At 41.6% G+C, this 22,047-nt stretch overlaps 1 protein-coding gene across 2 annotated transcripts in view; it reads right to left on the reverse strand.

The window, feature by feature from the left end:
* Window positions 1-21,337, reverse strand: part of ACSL5 (acyl-CoA synthetase long chain family member 5) — a 33,077-nt gene extending 11,740 nt beyond the window's left edge. Inside the window, exons 1-7 of one of the 2 annotated variants that reach the window (XM_006134999.5) lie at window positions 21,183-21,337; window positions 8,241-8,428; window positions 7,320-7,428; window positions 4,237-4,301; window positions 4,049-4,150; window positions 3,560-3,659; window positions 1,514-1,692 (exon numbers count right to left, since the gene is read on the reverse strand). In XM_006134999.5, the coding sequence (XP_006135061.3) occupies window positions 1,514-1,692; window positions 3,560-3,659; window positions 4,049-4,150; window positions 4,237-4,301; window positions 7,320-7,428; window positions 8,241-8,396 (711 nt within the window). In that variant the 5' untranslated portion in view covers window positions 8,397-8,428; window positions 21,183-21,337. Of the gene's footprint in view, window positions 1-1,513; window positions 1,693-3,559; window positions 3,660-4,048; window positions 4,151-4,236; window positions 4,302-7,319; window positions 7,429-8,240; window positions 8,429-18,459; window positions 18,550-21,182 lie in introns of those variants that run through there. The other variant, XM_075935451.2, reaches the window with a different exon arrangement.
* Between the last annotated feature and the right edge of the window lie 710 nt (window positions 21,338-22,047).

Below are 22,047 nucleotides of genomic sequence, written 5' to 3' on the forward strand. Positions count from 1 at the left end.
TGCAAAGCCCTCTTGCAGTTCTATAGCACTTACTTTGGAGCCAGCTTTGTACTGAACTCCTGATTGGAGGGCTCTGCAGTATCTCCCTGAACCAAGTGAGCACATGTTAAGTGCACAGCAGAAAAATTCCAACTATGTATATACACACAGAATGGGTCTACATGAGTTGTCACCACTCAGATCGGCAAGTCATTGTGGATTGAGCAGATGTCTTCAGAAAACAAAGTACAATTGCACTAAAGGCCACCCACACTAATAGTGTCTAATGGCCCCTACCCAAGGAAAGGATACATTAGAAAATATCCATGAGAAAGATATCCATGTACACCCAGACCTGAGTACAGGGTCAGATTCTGGTTTCCCCATCAAGACGGGACAACACATTAGAATTTAAGTACCGAGAACAGAAACAAAAAAAGTTAAGGAGAAGCCTTTGCATATATAGGAGGATAAGTTAAACAGTCTGTTTAACTTGCAAGAGAGACTGAAGGACAGCACAGAAGCCATCAATAGCTGGAAGTGTTATGCACCCCTTAATTGGATGACCTCTGGTTTGTGTGAAGTAGATTTAAAAGCCTCCAACAAACAGATACTTCAAAATGCAGTCAGCCTTGTTGCCAGGAGTGTAAATAGGTACAGAAAAAAGTTAGATATGGTCATCAAGGATAGGCCATCAATGACCATTAATCAAGATGGTCAGGGATATAAGCCCATGCTCTGAATGTTTATGCCTCTCACTGCCAGTGCTCAGAAACCACCATTTGAAAAATTCGCCCTGTTCTGGTCTCCCCCCTCCTCCCCATAGCATCTGGCACTGGCCACTTTTGGAAGGCAAGCTACAGGGCTATATTGGAGTGATTATATCAGAGATGTCTCTTATCCAGAGGACCAGCAAGTCTGCCAGCTCTAGTCATGCTCTGTTTTAGAAGTAATAGCTCCAAAGCTTCTGCAGAGAGCAAGCTCTGGGCAAGGAACTTCCAATTAGTCTTCCTTAAGCTCCCTAGAAGCTCAGGAGTATGTGCCTTAGCTGAACAAGGATCAAGAGCTACAGAAGTTCTGTCCATTCTGACAGTTTTTGTAGAGTTTACCATTTTGGTCTGGACTAAGTTGCTTATTCTGAAGTCTGTGTCAGTTGAGACCACAAATTAATCCCAGTGTTGCTGTTTTATCCAAGTTAGACATCTGACTTTACACCAAGTCAGCATGCCAGTTTAAACACGAGACCTTGTAATACAACTAAAAATTGCAGCTCTTAATAGGTGTACATGATTCATTGTCATTGATAAAAGACTAGACACTCTAGTTAGTTTGTCCAGTGTATGTTGTGCATTGCTCTATTACATTGTTTGTTCATGCCATTGAGCATTTGGTTTGATGCTCTCAAACAGTGACATTGGACTTGCTTGAAATCAAGTCTTCAAGAAGCATGGTTAGCAAAGTCCTTTTCCTGCCCAGTTACTGTATCACCCTCTCCCCTATAGTCAAATAGGCCTTCAGTGACGGGGTCACATACCTCAACTTCCTGAATTGACAGGATCTCCACTTCTCCTTTCATGCCTCTATCTTTGAGCTCGCTATCAAAGAGATCCATCAGAATGATGGTCTTCAGACCTGGGATCTTCCCTTGCTCACAGCTCTCAAGCAAGACTAGTGCCTTTTCAGGTTTGTCGCAGATCACAATGGAGATATCAGCTACAGGGCAGAGAGGAAAAGAAAGCCCACACTTAGAAGGTGAATCCTACTTCTGTTGGTTTTGTAGGCACCACAATTTCACCCACATTGGAATCAGTTAATTTTTCAACCTCCAATCATGGTTTCTGGCCATGTCAAATTCTCATTTGAAAACTTTAACTGCTGGCTCTTGCAACTTAACTAGTAAGTGTTCTGCACTCAGGCTACATCTATACTGCAATGATTTCAAAATAAGCTAAATTAGGGTAGCCTGCCTCAGGCTAATTGAGGCTTCCCTGCAGCATAGATGTGTGTTTTGGAATAAGCTCTTGATTTAGAGCCCCAGGAGGAATAACTTAGAATGGCCCTAGTGAGGGGCTATTTTGAAATTGATGTGGAGCAACTACACATGCCTTGTTTTGAAATAGGTGCTATTCTTTGTAGAATGAGGTCTACAGAAGCTGGAATAAGCAGTTTGTTATTTTGAAATAATGGAATTGCTGTGTAGATGCCTGCATCGCTATTTGGGAACAGCCGCCATTATTCCAAAATAACTATGCAAGTGTCTACAGACCCTCAATGACTATTGTTACAAATAGGGACCTACACTAATTGAGCCATACAAAAGCTAGATTTGACTTTAGGGGGGACAAGTGTACTCCCTCCTCCCCCCACCCCCAAAAAGGGTGTTGTATACCTAGAAGTGGGTTACTAATTATTTTCTTTCCAGGTACTAAGACGTACAGTAGCAATGTAAAACCCTGTTCATTTGGTTAGCTGGCTAAACTGGAAGTTTAGCCAATTAAGGTGGCTGGTGCAGCCCCAATCACACCATGGCCCCCTGCCTGCATCCCTCACCCCTTTGTTTGGTGTGGACAAGGACTGCTCCCGCTACCGTTAAGGGTGATGTTTACTAATTAAGCTTTAACATGCCTAATTTGGGTGAGTTTTTCATGTCATTCAAAATGGTCAATCCTGAGCTTCTAAAGTTTTGGCCTTGAACTTCAGAGTTGATTATGGCATTTAAAAAGCTTAGGGGGTTACATTTTAACCTGGTATATCAAGGAGTATTGGCCTCAAGTATTCTGCATTTTCAGAAAGCTAGTGTTTAAGTGCATGTGGTGTTAAGACAGCAATGGAATACTTAATGAGCAAGTGACATGTTCACACTTAAATGAATCTAATTAAGTTACTGCTCTGTTGTCCCTGGAGACAGAACCTGTTGGTTAGCTTGACTGGTAATGATTTTACAAATTGATTGTTTGTCAAAGCCCTGCATTTGTTCACCTAAATCTAAGAAAGTTCTGACAAGGTAAGACAGACTAGTGGAAAAAAAGTCAAAGGGAAGTTTCGAATTGAGAAGAGGGTGTGCTCTCATTTTACTCACCCTCATTAGGTTGACATTTTTGTCTTCATAGTTAGTCCCTAGGACTTCAGGCAAACCAAATCAAAGTGCATATGTAAGGGTTGATAGGATTGGGCCTTAGTTTTAATTATTTTCACTATCCTCTGTTTGGCGGCAAGACCAGTAGTCTGCTTTTTCTAGTTGGAGACTGTTTCGTAGGTAGTTTGTCAAGATTTAGAAGACCCAGTTCCTCCCAATTTTCTCATTCCTTAAAATTTAATACAAGGCTTTGCTAAAGGAATGTGGTGGAAGGCATATTGCTCAGATGATCTAAACTTATGGGGTGGGCATTTGATAGTGTCTGTAGCCAAGTCTTGCTTGCATTGAAGCCTGTGCAGAGGATTTAAGGACTTGCAGAGCAAAATGAAGCAGTCTAGGTTTGTTACTGCGTGTAGGTCTAGCCATTCTAAAGCAGAAAATTAGTATTAGACTTGAGGAAAAGAAGGAAAGAGCATAACTGTGAGGAGGACATAAGAGTTTTACCTTTGTTAATAATAAATATAATGGCATCTGGCCCCAGAGTGTCATACAGCGGAACAGCAACCATTGAGTAAGTGTAGCAGGCATACTCGGAAATGATCCACTGCATAAAATAGGAAGCAACAAGAAATAGCATTTAGAGAAGCAGCTACCTCAAGTTTGTGACCCAGAGACGAAGGATTGTTAGAGAAGCCTGTAGAGAAGTCCCTCACACATACATCTAGTGAGGCTTTGTACATACTAACTGTATGTAGGGCATCCAGAACCCAGATCTTCATAGTTAATCCTAAGCAGCTCTGCTAGGTGAGCCAAAAGCCACCCGGACGAGGGGACTATAAGTGGATTAGAAAACAGATAAAGCCTGAGGCCAGTAGGAGAGCTGATTAACTGTTTTCCTATTGCCACTTGGGCGCAACCCAATCCTTATATTAAATTGAATTTAGATTCATGAGTGCTGAACAGTTGCCCATAGCTAGGATTCGATTTGCTTACCTCTGGTCTATTTTGAGCAAATATGCCAATAAATTGATCTGGTGATGGTTTACATCCTTTGAACAAGAGTCCTGATCCCAAATATTCAGCTCTGTCTGACACCTGCAGGAACAGAGGGAGTAGTTTATGCTCATCTCTGCCATTATCCATTTTTTGGAGAGTATATAAAAAAAAAGAACAGAACTAACCTGTTTGTAAGTCAACCACTGATATGGCTGTTTCGGTTTCCTGTACCCCAAGCATGGTCCATTTTCTAAGAAAAATGTTGGTAAAGCGTGTTATGAAGGTTTACATGCAAGTTTTCTATTGAAGCACTTTTAATGAGTGTTTGTGAAGAGATTGAGTGCCTTGTTGGATCAAATCTTGTGGAATTACTGGTGCTCATGTGGCTAAGTACTGTGCTAGATTTTAGACATGCATCTTTGACCTCTTCTGCAGGCTGTTAGGATTAATGTTCTTGTAGTACTTCTGACTGCATAACATGTGCAACAGGCAAAGGGTAACTAATGTTCTAGAAACTTTTCTAGGGGCATACACTTTTTTGAAAGAAAAGGAAAGTCTGGTAGGAATCAACCAAGCCCAGCCAAAACTGAGAGTGCTTGAGGTACTTCAAAAATAGAGGAATCAAAGTACATGAGATGGGGAGGGGAAGGAAATCAGTTTTACTAGAAGTTTTTGTAACATCTCTGGCAAATACATCTTTAGGACAGATCAAGAGTGTTCAACTACTGATAATTTCAAGTGGCTTCTGGCTGCCATTTGATCTTCAAGGGTAGGAGAGAACCAAAAACGTATAGATAAACAAGTGTTTATCTACACTGCACGCCACCACTCTCCCCATAAACAAATGCATTATGAATTTAGTGTTCACTACTTATTTACCATTTTCCTGGCTTAAGAGTTTTCATTTTCCTAGACAGGAAACGGCAATGATACCATCCAGCTCTGCTGGCCATTCACATGACTATTTAAAAAAAGCCTCAGAGGGACAGTGGAGCTAAGTTTTTCCTTTTACAGACTAACACACAAGTAGTCTAGTAGTAGCACCTTAAAGGCTAACAAAACATGTAGATGGTATCATGAGCTTGTGGGAAAAACCCACTTCAGATGACCAGAGTTTAATATACCCAGACCCACAAATAAATAAGGGAAAAAGGGAGGGGCAGAAAAAAAAAAGATAGTGAGTAGATGGTACAAAAAGTTACAAGAGGCTGTTAAGAACCATTAACCAACCAAACAATGGAGGTGTTAAGTCATTAAAGGTGGTTCAGACCATTTGCATAGAAGTTGACTTCATTCTCAAGTTTAAGTTCTAATCCTTCTGTGTATTTGGCTTGTGGAATTGGCCTGAAAAACAAAACAGCAACTTGGAGATCCATTAATGAGTGTCCAGGAAGATTAACATGTTCTCCAACAGTTTTGTTGCCTTTTCAGATAGGATTAATGGACACAATTAGACAATTGGATTTCTGGTAGAAACTGTCCAGTTTGGCCAATATACCAAGCTGGCATAGATCACAGTGGATGTACAGTTAAATGAGCCTCTGATTTGGTAGCCAATGTTCTTGGGTCTAGTGATGAAATGGCTGGTATAGATCTGTGGGCAGAGTGGCACCAGGGCTGACTGCAGGGGTGGGTTCCTGGATAAGTGGGTTCCTGGATAAGTATGATGGAGGGGTGTTGTGTGGTTACTAGAAAGAAAACAAATTCTTCCCAGTAACCATGCAACATGCCTCCATCATAATCAAGGAAAACATTGTTAAATTAACTTCTTTCAGAAATTTAGTTCGTGTAAATAGTCAGAACCTATATCCTGGTTCAATCACAGGATCTTCCACCTTTAATAAAGTTGCAAATGGCTCAGACTTTTGTAACTATTTGTACTACCTATTCACTTCTTCCTGCCCCCCCCCCCCTTCCCTTATTTATTCTTGAATCTGGACTTAATACCCAGCAGCTGAAGAGATTTTTGCCCACAAAAGCTCATACCACCATCTACATGTTAGTTAGTCTGGAAAACCACAAATAGCCTTTGGGGTGCAAGTTTATTTTTGAAGAGACATCTGACCATTATGGCCACTGCACCTCTTGTCTAGGGGGACTTCAGAAGTTTGCAGATAAAATTGGCTAACTCAAGTAACTTTGAGCTAGCGACGGCACACCAATTACATATTCAATCTATATCATTCTAGGCAAGTGTTTAACTACTGGTGCACTCTTCCAGCAGAGTTGGCAATCAGATATCTGGTCTCAGTAATGACATCCTCTGTTTTAGAGTTCAGGTTCTTTTCTTTATACTAGGATTTAAATTTCTTTAAATCTGAACTTCTGATCTTCAGCTGCAAGCCTGGAAGTCACCTTCCAGCAAAGATGCCTTTCTGATTGAGCATGAAAATGGGTATGTCTACAATATACTAGCTCCCATCCACTGTTACTATTAAACTGCAGTCTTAGTGCCTTGAGCCTAGTGAGTAGCATTACCTACACTTTGCACTATGTATTTCCTGCTCAGCTAGCACACATGGTTCATTTTTTAGTTGTGACTGGAAGTGCTTTTCTTCAGAGTTTAGTTGCATATGAATAGTTCACACTTCACTTGTACCTTTTGCAGTGGAGTAGTTTGTTCAGTATTGGTAAGAATCATTCCCTTGAATTTTCTCCTAAGGCTTTAGTGATGAGCCATAGGCTGCTGTGACAGGTTTTGCATCTCGCCTCAAGTAGGGGTCAAATATTGAGAAGGTACCAACACCAAACAGGGCATCTAAAAATACTGATTGTAATTTTGTTTTCAATAGAACATAGCTTTTTGTTCAGTTTCGTTCCACAGTCCAAAACAATGACACTTTCATCACTTCTATTTAAGTGTGGCATTGGCCAAATAAGATGAATCAAGGAATTTTCTGATATTCAACAATGACAGAATCTCATCTAGTAAGTTAAGAATTATTGGCATCTTGAGAGCCATTTGAAGATGTAGAAAACCTAGTTTGGGTACTCAATCTGTAAGGCTACTGATTATTCCTTTATTTCATGGCTTACTATAAGATGCCTGGGATTGCTTCTTAAAGCCCAGTCTAGCTTGCACTAAAGTCTGACTTAACCCTTCCAGTTCAATTTCATGAATGCATAGTACAAAGCTTTACTTAGAAGGTCCAGAAGAGACAGTTTAGTTGGACTAAACAATATCATTCCTTGTGGCTTTAAGTCTATGTAGCAAAAATGGTGACCAATGGGAAGTACTTAAAGCCAACTTCAGTAAGATCCTACTTACCAGACACATGAAGTCCTCTCTGGAAGGACTCATACATAGTTTTGGCATCTTCATAGTAATAAGCAAGCAGTTGAGTCTCTGGCAAGAAAGTACTTCTTCTGGCACCTCCCTAGGGTCAGGGCACATATTCTTATGTCAGTGAACTGAAGACCAGTTGTAGGAGTACCCTGTCCCCCACCAGCCCTCTTGAAGGGGAGATTAGCACATAAGATCAGTTAAGAGTCTTAATTTCCTCCTGAACTTAGGTTGATTGCTAAACAAGGCCATATTAGCTAATGTTCACATAAGTTACATGAATGTGGCTAAAAACATATTTATGTCTTCTTACTGGGTACATTGACAGCTGACTCCTAACCCTTGTTTTGGTGGAGAACTAAGTCAATAGGAGACTGGTCAGTGTTAGATTTATTGCATCTACACCTGATGTGATAAGTTGACCTCTGCTGGATTGATGACTGCCCATCAATCCCACCTATAGTGAAGACATGCCCTTACTTCATCTTCCATGATAATCAGATGGCCAGAGTGTTACTCAACTGGTAAAATCTGAATGTCAGTTCTCAAACAGGTCAGACTAAAGGTTAACAAATAATTGCTACTGCTCCTACTCAAGCAATCTAGAAGGTTCTAAGGGTGACAAGACAAGCAACTGTTTGCCTCCCATTAAAGGGCACAAATATTAAAGGGATAGTGGACTAAGATTTTTCTGAAGGGCTTTCACGTTCCTACTCCCTTAACATTTAGGCAGCCAGAAGTCTGACCAGACCTCCAACTCAGGGAATTTTATAGTCCTGATCTCACTTCTATTTCAGCTCTATAAAAGGCAATAATAAAAATACTCACACAAGGCAAAAAAGTGCCTAGAGCCCATTGAAGTCAATAAGAATTAAGCATTTTATTAATGAGCAAAGTAAGTGTTACCTGAATTCCTACTGACTGTTTATCCAAGTCAATAGGAGGAGTAATAGCCTTTGGTCTAGTTATCACCCACAAGATGACTATTGCTCCAAGAATAAAAAGGCCAATCAATGCTGGTGTTGGGAGTGGTGAGAACAAGACCTGAAGTATCCAAATCATGGTGCTGGATTAGTACCACCAGGATGGTTGACCTGAGCAGAGAAACAGAAGGTTTATCAGAATTATTCACATTAAACACTGAAGCCTTAATGAAGGTTAAGACATAATGTGTTCAGACAGGTTCTATGGGTGTCTAGTAGTGTGAAGTTGGACACCATTTTCCAATATGCAGTTTACACCAAACAAAGCAATTTTGTGGATCCTCCAACAAGTCCAAGTCATCTCTTCAGTAACCCTACTCCATCCACTGAACACCAGTTGAGTCCTCACCTCAGGAGCCAAGAATGTTTTCTGATTATGGGCAGGGCTGTTTCCTTTTCCCAGATGTATTTTCTTCACTAAGTTAACGAGTAACTTTTAGCCAAGTCTTTCCTAAGTGTGTGGCATTAGAGACTAAGCTGGGCTACATGGAACAGTAACAAGATACATTTAAAAATAAGGTCTGTACTCTTCGTAGAGAAAGCAGTATGTACACCAAGTCAGCAACAAGTGCCCTTTTGTACTTCAAGCCTATGAGCTTCTTAGGTCTCTTGTGGAGGAGGAAGGACAGGCACCTGAAAGAGGAGGACTAGGCTGCAAAACACACACTTCTACATGTACTATTGAGATTAATGGAGTGAAAGTCAGGCTAGAACAAGGACTTTGAAATTGAAGCCAATATTATGTTCATACTTCAGTTACGCTAAGGGATGCTTGGCTTATGAATGAACACTGCCCCATGGATACAGGTGGCTTGATCCAGATATCAAGTTACATGTTTATATTGGTTATGATCTTGTCCTGTTTGAGACAAGTGTCAGTTTCCTACAAGCTGGAAAGGCCTCCCCAGACTAGCTCTGCTGAAAAGTTACTCTGTTGAGTTAAGAATTTGGAAACAAGCAACTGCAATCTTAAGCTTGTGCTAGAGAACTTCAGACTTGCACTAGAATTGCAAAGTGACTCAACCACACTTCAAAATCAGAAGTACACAGGTGGCAGCAAAGAGAAGCCACAAATGCAGTACAGTACTGTGTGTTAAATATAAAGTAAGAGAAAGGAGAAACTTCCCTCATTAATAGAAAAAGTTTCAAAGCTGTGTAAGTCAATGTTCAATTGTTACCTTTCTAAAAAGCCAGCATAACTCAGCTCAGTTACAATCATTTCAGAGTTTTGAACAGCCTAGTCGAGGCATTTGTAACTGAGGCTCTGTTGAAAATGCCTGGCATTAAACCCCAGGATGTCAACTGAGTCACACCACATCAGTTTGACCCCGTGTTCTTATCACATGCTAGTTCACATCTACTAGAGGTGTTAGTTCTCATGCATGTACAGACTTATTTAGGAGTGAAAACAAAGGCTAATTAGAAGGAGCCAGAGCCCCATAGTGTCTTTCCTGAACTAAATGGTTAGGTCAGTTCAGTTGAGTGTTAAGATTTTTTGAAACAAGCACATGGTTGGTAACAGGAACACAGGCTAGTGTAGTAAACAAGACCTGTGTGGGACTAATGTTTGCTATTCCTAGTCATGTTTATATTTCAAACACTAAATGGCCTATCTCCATTATTCCAGTTTTCCAGGTAATAGGATCCCTTTGGCACAGTACATTTGAAATGAGTCTTGTAGCCATGTAGCTAAAATGTAGCTTTATGCAAACTTGGTTTAGTGTACTTTGCCAGCTTAGTTTTTAAATCAGAAAGGAGCTTCCACTATTAAGTCTGGACACAGGACAATAGTGGATTGCTATATGGTTCAAAGGACCAGTCAATAAGACCGTTGAGATACCATGAAGCCAGATGGTTCATTTTAGACCCCTTTAATCATGCCTTGATTAACTTAATTCTCCACACACACTAAGCAGCTACTGCTTTGTTAGTGGTCGCCATTTAGAGCCAGGATATGCAGATTTATTTTCATAGTACTCTGAATCACTAGTCACCTTTGAAAGTTAGAGTCATAAGTCATCCTTGACACCTTTGAAAGTTTTAGTTTGAGTCATAAGTCATCCTCATGGACAATGGCCCTGCATTGTTTGCAACTCAGCAAAACTTGGCTGGGGCAGGGGTGAGGGGAGACCATTTATGTTTCTAATTTAGAGAAAAAAGGGAAGGCATACACCTTCTGAATTTTTGGCTGTTCAATCTGACACCTTCGCTTCAGTTAAGGCACTTTGGCTCTTCTGCTTGTTGTAGCACAAGCTTCTGTTCTTGTTATGCCTATATAACCCTACTGATGCCAGTGGATTACATGGCTTTTAACAGAAGGATTTAGTCCAGTTTCCTGGGGACTGAAGGATTGCAAAGATCAGAGTTATTGTACAGGAATGAGAATTACCACCCTAGCTTTTAGGGGGAAATAAACCAAGGCCTTCAATATTTGACACACGGAAGTACATGGAGGAGGTTGCACTTTTGTAATGCTTAACCTTATATGCCTATTAACATACATTGAGCTACATGTAGCACTAAGGAGCTGTACTCCGTGTCTTAACTGCGTTTTAACTTTCTCTACACCATACTGGTCTTCTCTTTTTCCGTGTCCCATTACTCCAAGTCACTGAGGTGACAGCCTCATGCTAACAGCAGATGTTACTCATCTTGACTACATCTGCTATGAGAAGTCTTCTATAGTAGCTTTAGATACAAAGATTGTTTCAAACCCCAAAGATTTCACAAGGAAGCAAGATCAAAGAAACCCCCAGAAGTGGCCAACGTGCTGGTTGATGGGAGCCAATCCAATAAGAGGAAGTTGGAGAACAGGCTGGTATTGATGCCAAGACAGCAGTATTTGGGAGCTGTTGGTAGGAATACCACTTTTAAGAAATCTATGAAGTCAGCCTGCTGGATCACCACAACTGGCATCCAGTTTCTTTGCTCATAGCCCATGATTACCTTCCTCTGAAACAAACATCCCTGGCAAAATGCATTCTTACTAATAAGCAATGTTGCTCTTAACTTATTCCTCTTACATGAGAGTTCATAACACTCTTGTGTAAGTAGTGTTTGTAAGCCATTAAGTTACATACAAGCCAGAGAAGTCAAACTCCATTCTGTGGCATCATATGGACACCCACATGGGCCATCAGCAGAGTCAGAACCTTTAGAGTCACTATACTGAGGTAAAATGCCAGCTTTGTCCACATATTCATTCTGCTGATACCATTATTGGACCTAACCAAGTGAGTTATAAGATCAAGAACACATATTCCTGCGCATCCAGAAATATAATCTATGCTATCATGTGCCGAAAGTGTCCGTCTGCTATGTACATTGGACAAACATCTCAGACACTTCGCCAAAGGATTAATGCCCACAAAACAGATATCAGACAAGATCACAAAGAGAAAACAGTTTCTTGCCATTTTAACCAGAAGGGACACTCTCTCAATGACTTAACCACCTGCATTCTGCTACAAAGACCTTTTACATCTGCACTTGAAAGGGAATCCTCTGAACACTTTCCAAAAAGGACTCAACAAACATTTGAACTCTCACCCATTACCAAGCTAGTTTCCCCAATTATCACCTCTAATACCATTAACTCACAAACATCCCACTCTCCCTACCTCTAATATCAATTCACAGACACTTACCTTCCTTCCCCCCCCCCTGCATCCCCCTCCTGTTCTGCAATGTGATTTGTCCTTTTCATATTTGTTCATTTTTAATTGTATCCTTTGGTATATATGGTTGTGACTACTTTCTTCCACTATTTGATCTGAGGAAGTGGGTCTGGCCCACGAAAGCTCATCATCTAATAAACCATCTTGTTAGTCTTTAAAGTGCTACATTGTCCTGCATTTTGCTTCAGCTACCCCAGACTAACACGGCTACATCTCTATCACTATTGTATAGTGAGGTAGTGGAATACAAATAGCAGTAGTAGACAGGCATCCTCTGGACTAGCACTACATGGAGAGGAGGGGACACTTCAGTGGGTTTTAGGTATTTGCTGAAATCAGAGCAATGGTGCAACTCAATTCTATTTTTATTCCAGGCTTAAAGTGCATCTAGCAGGGGACACCTGCTCATTTGCCTGATCTTGAGCCCTTCTTTCTTGCCTTTCCCAAGCCTTAGTCCCATCTAGGGAATCCCCTCTCCAATCAAACTTCTCATCAGTCCCTTACCCCCACTAGACCAAGTTGCCTTGCAGCTCCAGGCTCGCACTCCTACCCTGATCCTCCCATAGTCACATCCTAGTTTCTCTTCTTGGCTCCTTGTTCTAGTTCCCTCCCTCACAAGAGGGTGTCAAGTCTCATTCTTCCCCCTCTCCCATAACTGGCCTATGGCAGGACAAAAACTAAGCTATTTCCTAAGCTTTAGGACAGAGTCTTCTAGGTTGCTTCTCCTAAATTTACTCCCCTACTTTTGCTTCTGGGTTTAGCTCTTATCCCTCTTAGTTTAGGCAGTTTTCTTCCCTACCTCAAAATCAGGAGGAGGGGGTGGAAGAGGCACTGGATGCAAGCAAGAGACCTATAGTCAGTATGAAGAAAGCTACATAACTGACTAACATTGCCATTACAACTTACCGCTTCTGGTGACATAATTGTGCTCTCAAATTGGGGGAAGAAATTGTGTTGTGTAGGCTGTGTCTACACTATCAAGACCATATCAACAGGCTAGGTCTACACTATAGAGACCATGCCAACAGTCTCAGTTCCTGTGCCTAGATCCAACATGACCTGGAACAACCTGCAACTGCAAAAAGCAAGGAAATCTTGTGTAGCCCCAAGCAAGAGCATGCTCAGTACAGACTGTTCAGAGCCTAAACCAGGGATAGGGAACCTTTTTTGGATCAGGGACCACTGACCCACAGAAAAAAAAAGTTAGGGGCTACACAGTGAGAAGCCAAAAAAGCCTCATTGATGTGGCCCCTAATTGGGAAGGAAGATGACAACACTCCCCCCACTCTCCTTGTGGATCAGAGCCGGGGGAAGGGTGCAGCGGAGGGGATTCCAGCTAGTAGATGGAGTGCTCCAGCCCCATGGTGGGGAGCTGGAGCACCAGCATGGGCTTCCCAATTGATGAGAAGCCCTGAGCTTTAGGTGCCACATCCAGGAAGCCCTGAGCTTTAGGTGCCACATCCAGGTAAGCCAGGGCATCTGGAGGCTGAAGTTTCCATCTAAACTGTGAAGTTCTAAGGAGTCTGAGTATGTGCCAGCTACAATTTCTGCAAAAGATCACAACTTGGTCAAATTTGATCCTATTCTTAAAGGGCTATACCATTTTTGGTTCCTACCACCAATGCCACTCTGCTACTAAATGAGCAGTCCCTGCTCCAGAGCGTGGGGAGTAAAGAGAGAATTAGAAGTGCACAAAGAGTTAAGGAACAAGCTAGAGAGTCTGTTCATACTTAAGGAAAAAAGTTTTAGCTGATCCTTCCAAAAATGTTGCCTTGAAGCAGAATCCAGCATGCAAGATTTCAGCCAAACTGAAGCTATTTGGGCTGTGGTTTAAATAACACATCCCATTATGTGGGTTTTTTCAGTTAACTAAGTGGGACTGCTAGCTCCACCAGTACTACAGGATAGTACTTCACACATTGGACTAGTACTAAACTGGAGCCACAGTTGTGGGTTGCATATCTAAATAATGAAACAGCAGGGCACTTCAGGGGCAACTGGAGACTGATTAACACATTGCTGCTCCCCAGCTTGTTCCAGGCCAATATAGAGCAAAGCAGCAAGGGCTTCTCTAGCAGGTACCAAGCCTAAATCTGACCCCAGCAACCCATTGACAGGGGAGGTAAAGTCAATTGGCCAGTGTTCTGTGGTTCTGCCCTCTAGCATGTTTGACTAACGTGCGCTGCTACAGATTTTATCTGACTGGGAAGCTAGAACACCTGCTCCCTGTCTTCACGACATGCCTCCCAATGAGCACTTGCTTACTATCAACCTCTGCAAGATGCCACTTGAAAACTGACCTATCACCGATTTACCACCACAGAAGTACAGATTACTCAGCACAGATTGCCAAGTGTATTCTAGTTTCATTCTTTAGAGTCTAAGTTGCTTGGCCTTACACCCTGGTTAGTCAGTGCACTAACCTGATTCACCTGTCATTTACTATGCAAACAAAAAATAAAGAATTGATTCACTGAGCAATTGGTTACTCCCCTCACTAATAGTCAGAGGCAGAGCCAGATTGTCTCTGATCTTTGTCCAGCATTATTAGAGAAGGAGTAAGATGGGGAGGGACCCAAACAGGATCAACCAATACCTACATCTTTGTCTGAAGAAACACCCCTCCCACCACTACGACCACCACCATGGAGGAGTTGTACGGAAGGCTATAAATCCCTTGCAGCACACCTAATAAATAGGTCACTGGGATGATTGAGGTAGGAGAATCTATAAACCATTTTCCCCCATCTCCCAGGACCCACAATTTAGGATTATAGCCTTTTTGGAGTTTCCTGCTCCCATTTGCCTACCACACTGCTAGTGTTCAGGGATTCTCAGTTGTTATCCCCAATGCCAAACCAAGGCATGTGTCCCAAGTGCATAAGAATTATGGTTTCACTGTTTTCCTAGGCTACGTCTACACTGCCCTCTTGTGCAAAAAAATGCTAATGAGGCAAAGCATGGAATATTGGTGCACCTCATTTGCATAATTAATGGGGCTCAATTTTTGTACAAGAGGCTTGTGCAAAGAGGAGCCATCTACACTGCTCCTTACGCAAAATCCTCTCTCCCTGCATAAGAGCTGTTTTCACTTTTCAGGAAGAATGGCTTGTGCAAGAAGGGGGGTTTTGAGCAAAGAGGAGCAGTGTAGACTGCTCCTTTTGCACAAAAGCCTCTTGTGCAAAAACAGCCTCAATTATGCAAATGAGGTGCAGCAATATTCCATGCTTTGCCACGTTTGCTTTTGCACAAGAGAGGACAGTGTTGATGTAGCCCTAGGGTATCAGGAGAATGAATTTCTACATACACACTCTTATCTGTATATCTGGAGCAGAAGAAATCAGATGCCCACCCCTACCAGGATCAGGGCTATGGTATTACCAGTCAGATCTAGATCAGGGACACCAGGAACATACTGCCAAGCAGTGAGACTGTCAATACTGTAAGCCTGGAGTTAAGCCAAAAGAATTCCCCTTCAAGAGAAGAGGTCCTGTGAGTAGCTGGACCATTCATGTCAGTGGAAGGTCAAGAATGATGGGCCACATTCTGAAGCACCTGAAGGTCACTGGCCTCAGCTGCTCAAATTCCACTTACTACTGTGGACCAGACTGAGGGGTGCAGGGTATTGGTGCCTGTTCATGGTCTTGAGCAATAGTCTGCTAGACAGCTAAAGTACATGCCTGACTGGCCTGATCAATGGTCAGGGATACCGTGCACCAGACTCGGAGGGCAAAGGCTTCCCTTTTATCAGAAAGGTTTTATCAGTGGTACCAGTTGCACTGCTGTGCTCAAGGCTGTGGGTTACCATTTTTATGGCACACACACCCTCCTGCTTAAAGAATTTCCACAGAGTTAGAAGGAATAAAGCTGCAACCTTCCACTCACAAATTGTGGTTTGACTTGGGTTTTTATCCTATAGACAAAAAGCCACAAAGTGGGGTGGGAAGAGAAAGCTAACTGAGGGCAATGCAGGTGGTCAGAATGATCTTTAGTCATGTAGAGGGAAGGGTTAAGGTCTGTAAGATCAGAGCTTAGGTGTCTGAGGAATGGTCTACCAATGGGTTGATTCCTGTGGTATAGATGAACATGTCAGGGACTGGTGAAGCAATACAATTTAGAGGACCGTGAATACAACATAAAAAGAGATTGAGTTCGGAGACCAAGACTGAACCTGGATACCATGTAGAGGTATTGGGCACAGTATCAGCAAGATGTTGATCAGTTTTATTCACTGTGGCCACTTAACAGGGTTCTTCCTAGAGGAGGCCACTTGTCTCATGTTCACTGTTGGTTACCTCCGAAATGGGTACCCATCATAATTACTTGCTCCCTCAAATGACAGCAGTGGGGCCCTTTCAGGGAGTCAGGCAAGCTTCATGCTCAAGTAAGAGTTGACTTGCAAGTTACCCTTGTGTTCCTTCAACCCTGTTAGGACTCCATCCTGCTCCAGGAAATTAGGATGAGTGACTGGATCTAGTCGGGTGGATGATGAAACCCTGTCACTTAGGACAGTCCAGAAGCAGAATGGCTTGGATGGAGAAATACAAGGCTTGAGATTAACAATTGTTAGTTTCATCTGCTGTCCTCAGCATGCCATTTAGCCTATGTGCTCTGTTTTCCCCAACTGTCATGTGGGAAGAAGGCTGTTCACAGTAGTGACAGAACTAGGAGCAATGGTCTCAAGTGACAGTGGGAGAGGTCTAGATAGGCTATCAGTAAAGACTATTTCACTAGGAGGGTGGTGAAGCACTGGAATGGGTTACCTAAGGAGGCGGTGGAATCTCCATCCCTAGCGGTTTTTCAGTTTTGGCTTGACAAAGCCCCGGCTGTGTTGATTTATTTGGGATTGGTCCTGCCTTGGGCAGGGTGCTGGACCTGATGACTTCCTGATGTCGCTTCCAGCTCTATGAAACCCATCAGCTTTTCTGGGAGGACTCCAGCTCATCATCTGATCAAGTGTGTTTTGCCCACAAAAGCTCATGATTCTATGTTACATATTTGTTCATCTAAGGTGCCACAGGACTACTCATTTTTAAGAGTAAAATTAATTAGTTGGGCATTTAACATATGAAGCGCAATATGTTTGCTAAGTATAAGGTGGTCCAAATTTGCCTTGCAAGTGAGAGTCAATAAGAACACAACTAACAAATTAGGGGGGAGGGAGGAGAAAACAGTGGGGCAAGGAATCTACATGTTACATTAATTGCTTTCCTCAGGATTCAGTGCAGAGGTTTAGTAAACTTGGTTTCCAAAAGGGAAAAGAAATCTTGAAGGCATTCAGAAATTTATGAGTTATCATTTGACTCAAATGGAGAGTTGAGTATCACACTACCTCCTTGTAGTTAGCTTCAAACACCACATGGATTGTTACTGAGAACTCATTACTTTGGTCTTTTCTCCTACGAGGATCAAAGCCTCAGGAGATTATTCCCCATTTGGAAGTTTATTAACAGTGCTATTGCTTTTAGGGTAAGGAGGATTTCTGGGTCTTGAGTAATTAAGGCCATTCCAAGTAATGTTGCCCACCAAAAGTAGGCTAAGGATCCTTTTAATTTCACATCCCAAAGCTTTTTGGCTTGGCTATAGCAGTGCCAAGTGCTTCATTAAGGTGGTTATTATCTATACTCATGTAGAGAAAGAAATGTAAGGTGCTAAGTAGACATTCTATTTGAGACTTTATGAACAAGTCAGGAACAAAACCTAGGTCTTCTGATCACCATAACACAATATTTCCCTAGAAGGTTCATCTGATGAAGTGTACCAATAAATTGGTCAACCTATGAGGTGCCACAGGACTATCACTTTTGCAGATAGTCCCTGATACTAGTTCAAAGGAATAGCTCTTTCTTGGTTGATACCTATATATTAGTTAAGCCTTAAACAAGTCTTAATTAGTACTTAGCACAAATAACTTTCTACTCTGTAAGAAGTTCTAATTTATTAGAGTATTATGAGTATTCTATAGAATTTTAGTGTTCTAGTTGTAAACAGGAAAGTCACATCTGAATTATCTTTTTATCAGGAATCCTCAAATAAGAAATCCCAAGTTAGAAAGTATTGTTAGGGAGAGTTGTTAGACATTTTGTTTATAGTGATCCAAAAAACAAGGCAATAATATCAATTATTCAGACTCAGATTTGTGTTTCCTAAAGCCTTTTTACTTCTCACACATTTGCCAAGCTGAAGTGTCCCTAGATTATCAGCTCCCTTAAGCTGCTCAGTGTAGTTTGTCAGCTTTAAGTAACTACATAGCTTTGGGATAAGCAGTCTCATTAGAGCCAGATGCTCTTCACTATAAGAAGCCTACATTTTTAAAGTTACACATCTGTAAGTAAACATTAACTTTGTCATAATAAAAGAAATCAACACATCCCTATAAATTGAAACCTTCAGTGAAGATACAAAGAAAATACCAACAATAGAAAAAAACTAAACTCAAAAACAAAAGATAATGTTAAAACATACCTCCAGAAACCAGCACTGCTACTTATTAGCCACCTATAGAACACCACAATCCTCACCTCAAGACTGCTAGTTACTAACTCTGCCAGGTTTAAATAACTAGTAATCAGAAGAGCATGCTGGGAAAGGATCTTATAAAAGAGCGAGCCTGGGCTACAGGACAATAGTGGTTCCCAGATAATTACAGGGGAAAAGCTGTGCTTGTAGGGCTCTGAGGGAGTCTTTAAGGGTCAAATCTTGAGAGGTTAATTGTAATTTTTTATTTTGTTTTTGCTAATAAAAGCCCAGCTATATTAATAGTTTTCTGTATTTAGAGGATGCCCCCTTTTGTAGACTGAGAAATCCTTGGGGGGGGGGTCCTTTTTTAAAAGCTTGTAGATGCCTCTTATTATTGTTTGACTGAGCAGGTAACTTAACTTTTCTTTTTCCTCCCCCAAAGGTAAAGGAAGAGGACAGCTTCTTCTTTGCTGTAGGTTTGGTGGTTGTGCTGCACTCTGCTTGTGTTTCTTCCTTGAAGCCCAGAAATCAGATGCTGGATTCAGTGCTGTGCTGTTGATTTACCCCAGCTGTGACTCTAGCTCTAGGTACTTAAAATAAATCACTATTGTAAGTACCATCTTAATAGACAAGCTTTGTGTACTTGGATAGGGAAAGGATAGCTGTTCCCATCTCTATCTCTTACAAACCCAATGACATCAATGGGGCTGCATGAGATGTAAAACAGTGCAGTTGTAGGCTATGGTTAATCTTTCCATTCTTGGGTAGGAGGTAGGTTTTGTGGTTAAAGCACAGAGCAGGGAATTGCTTCTCTCATGGACTTGCTGTGTGACTGAGCAAGTAACTTAACTTGTCTAACAGTTTCCCCTTGTAGGCTAAAAATAGCTGCAGATCTCAATAGGAGTTGAGGATTAAATTCACAAATATTTGTCAAAAGCTTTGGATGGAAGATACTAAAGAAATGTAGTTTTCTGAAGGAAATCTGGCCATGTTTAGCTTTGCCTAGTGCTCGCTGTTCCCTAAGTTTAGTTGGTACACAGGTATACATGCTCAAATGGGAAAAATCAGGCCTGATTACTTTCCAGATTAAAAAACAAGCATTGTCTGAGCCAAATCCAGCTCTCAGAAAAGTAGAAATAAGACTCATTGACTTCAGTTAAGATATTTTTTCAAAGGGAAAGAGTGGCACACATCTCAGTCTCTCCTTCTTAATGGGCTTAATAAGGAAAGTAAAATCCTGCCTGTACTTACACCCGCAGATAAGTAACTCAAATCAGTGGCACAAACTGTGTTGAGAGAATAGCTGTTACTGATGGCCTTCCCCAAATGGAAGTGTGTATGTTGTGGAGTGCTCTGCTTGAGGTTTTACACAAGGAAACAGGGCAATTGTCCAAAGGTGGCAAAGTTACCTACTTACCTAAAGCAAACAGCAGAGACTGCAAATAAACCCTGAGGAAATACTCTCTTAGTCTACAGTTCACTGCTCTGTTGCCACGCCCACCCCAGTGTTTAGATGTGAATCCAGATCTGGAGTAGGACTTTCCTAAATTTGAGTGAGTGGGCTGATCTTCTGAGAGGGAATGTTGGGGAAAGAGCTTGATTTAGACCCATCTCATCTCTTGGAAACAAAAAGATTACTTCTCTGCCCTCATTGCATTCTCAATGTGGTGTAAAAACATGCTGCTGCTGTGTAAATCTATGCTTGTGTGTTTAAAGAAAAAACACCTTCCACAAAGGATTTCATATATGGCTCTTATCACTGCTTTATATGTATACAAGCAGATAGGAATAAGGTTGTATTACTTCAGTATATGAATACAGACAGTGCCATAAGGACTTTGTTTTATTATTGAAAATACTTATTCCATTGTTGAAAGAGAGCAGTGAGGTTCAGGAGTTCCCAGTTCTCTTCCCAACTCTGCCTCTCATTTGCTAGTTGAGTTTTTGCAAAACACTTCACTTTTGTGCCTCAGTTCTCCTCACTGCTCACTTAGTATAATGATACTTTGTCAAGTTCTTGGAGATCTTTATATTCACAGGGGTCTACAAAAGCTGAGCATGTACTGTAGGAAGCTGTGTGCTACTGTCAATTTGGAAAAGCACCCATGGGTCATACTCTCTCAAAATGAAAATAAAATAAAATAAAGGAAGATGGATTACTCATTTCTATGATAGCATGTAAGAACCTGAGTCAAAGGTCGTGGGTCTCACTGGACTGGATGCTGGGTATCTCTTCAGATAATCTGATCCATGCATTTGTCAGTCAATTTCAACATCTGTCATTTCTGATCATGTAAACCACAGAAATGGGAGGAATGGGGTTTGACTGCATGGAGGTCAATGATAACCTTGGGTCTGAACAGCAGGATGCTGGCAAGTTGCATACTGGGCCATTGAACCGATAAAGGCATCAAACATGAAAATGTGGCTTTAGCCCGTAGTAGAGTTGGGATTCCCATTCAAGACTGCAATAGTAAGAGCAAGCTCATTTCATGGCTTTTCCTCCAGCATGTAGCATGGCTGTGATAGCATGCTTCTCCTAACCTCAGCAGCCCTAAGAAATCTAAACATACCAGTAATCCCTCAGGGATTGTAGGTTGTGAAGGGAGCTGTATGTTTGCATGGAGAATGGGGTCAGTTATTACTTCAATATCTATTTTACAACTCTTCCACAAAGGAATTTAAAATCACCTTTTTTTTCTGAGGAGAAAGAATGTTACAGGGCTTACCTTTTGTCTCCCGTTGTGCAGGGTTTTATGTCCTACTCAGGTTGCTGTACAGTTCCAAGTGGCTGCATAAGGCTTGTTCTTTTTCCCCAGACTGTGTCTGTGGCAAGTCTGTACCTGAAATCATCCACAATGCTGCTTTAATAAACCCAGGGCAGAGCACCTAGGTAACCTTTGAACCTGCATTGCGACAGGTTCAAAGGCAGGAATTGTCCCTGATTAAATATGGGCAGTAATTTCAGCCAGTAAGCAATGTCAATTTGAACAAAAGGTTAATCACGACGCTTATGCAACAGCTTTATGGAGGAACAGCACACCTTGCAATGCTAACACCAGCCCAGAGAAAGCTGCGTGCTTTGGGCTTTCCACAGGCTTTCATTTGTTTTGAGGACTTGGAATATGTCATAAAGGTGGCTTGGTTTGGAATAGGAGCCTCCAAGTGCTTGTGATGGACAACCTGATTATAATACCCAATAGGTGCATCTAGACTGGCAAGATTTTGCACAAAAGCAACTGCTTTTGTGCAAAAACTTGCCAGCTATTTACACTGGCCACTTGAATTTGCTTCTTGGGCAACTACTTTCACGCTCCTGCTTGTGCAAGAAAAAGCCCTCTTGTGCAAGAATACTTGCAAGTGTAGACAGGGAAGAACTGTTTTGAGCAAAAAAGCCCCGATGGTTAAAATGGCGATTGGGGCTTTCTTGAGCAAAATCATGTCTAGACTGGCCACGGATACTTTTGCGCAAAAGCATCCGTGCCAATCTAGATGCGCTTTTGCAGAAATACTTTTAACAGAAAAACTTTCCTGTTAAAAGTATTTCTGCAAAATCATGCCAGTCTAGATGCAGCCCATCTCTTTACAGCCTCA

Source organism: Pelodiscus sinensis, chromosome 8 (genome assembly GCF_052426305.1).
Source record: "Pelodiscus sinensis isolate ZL-2025 chromosome 8, ASM5242630v1, whole genome shotgun sequence".
Classification (NCBI taxonomy): domain Eukaryota; kingdom Metazoa; phylum Chordata; order Testudines; family Trionychidae; genus Pelodiscus; species Pelodiscus sinensis.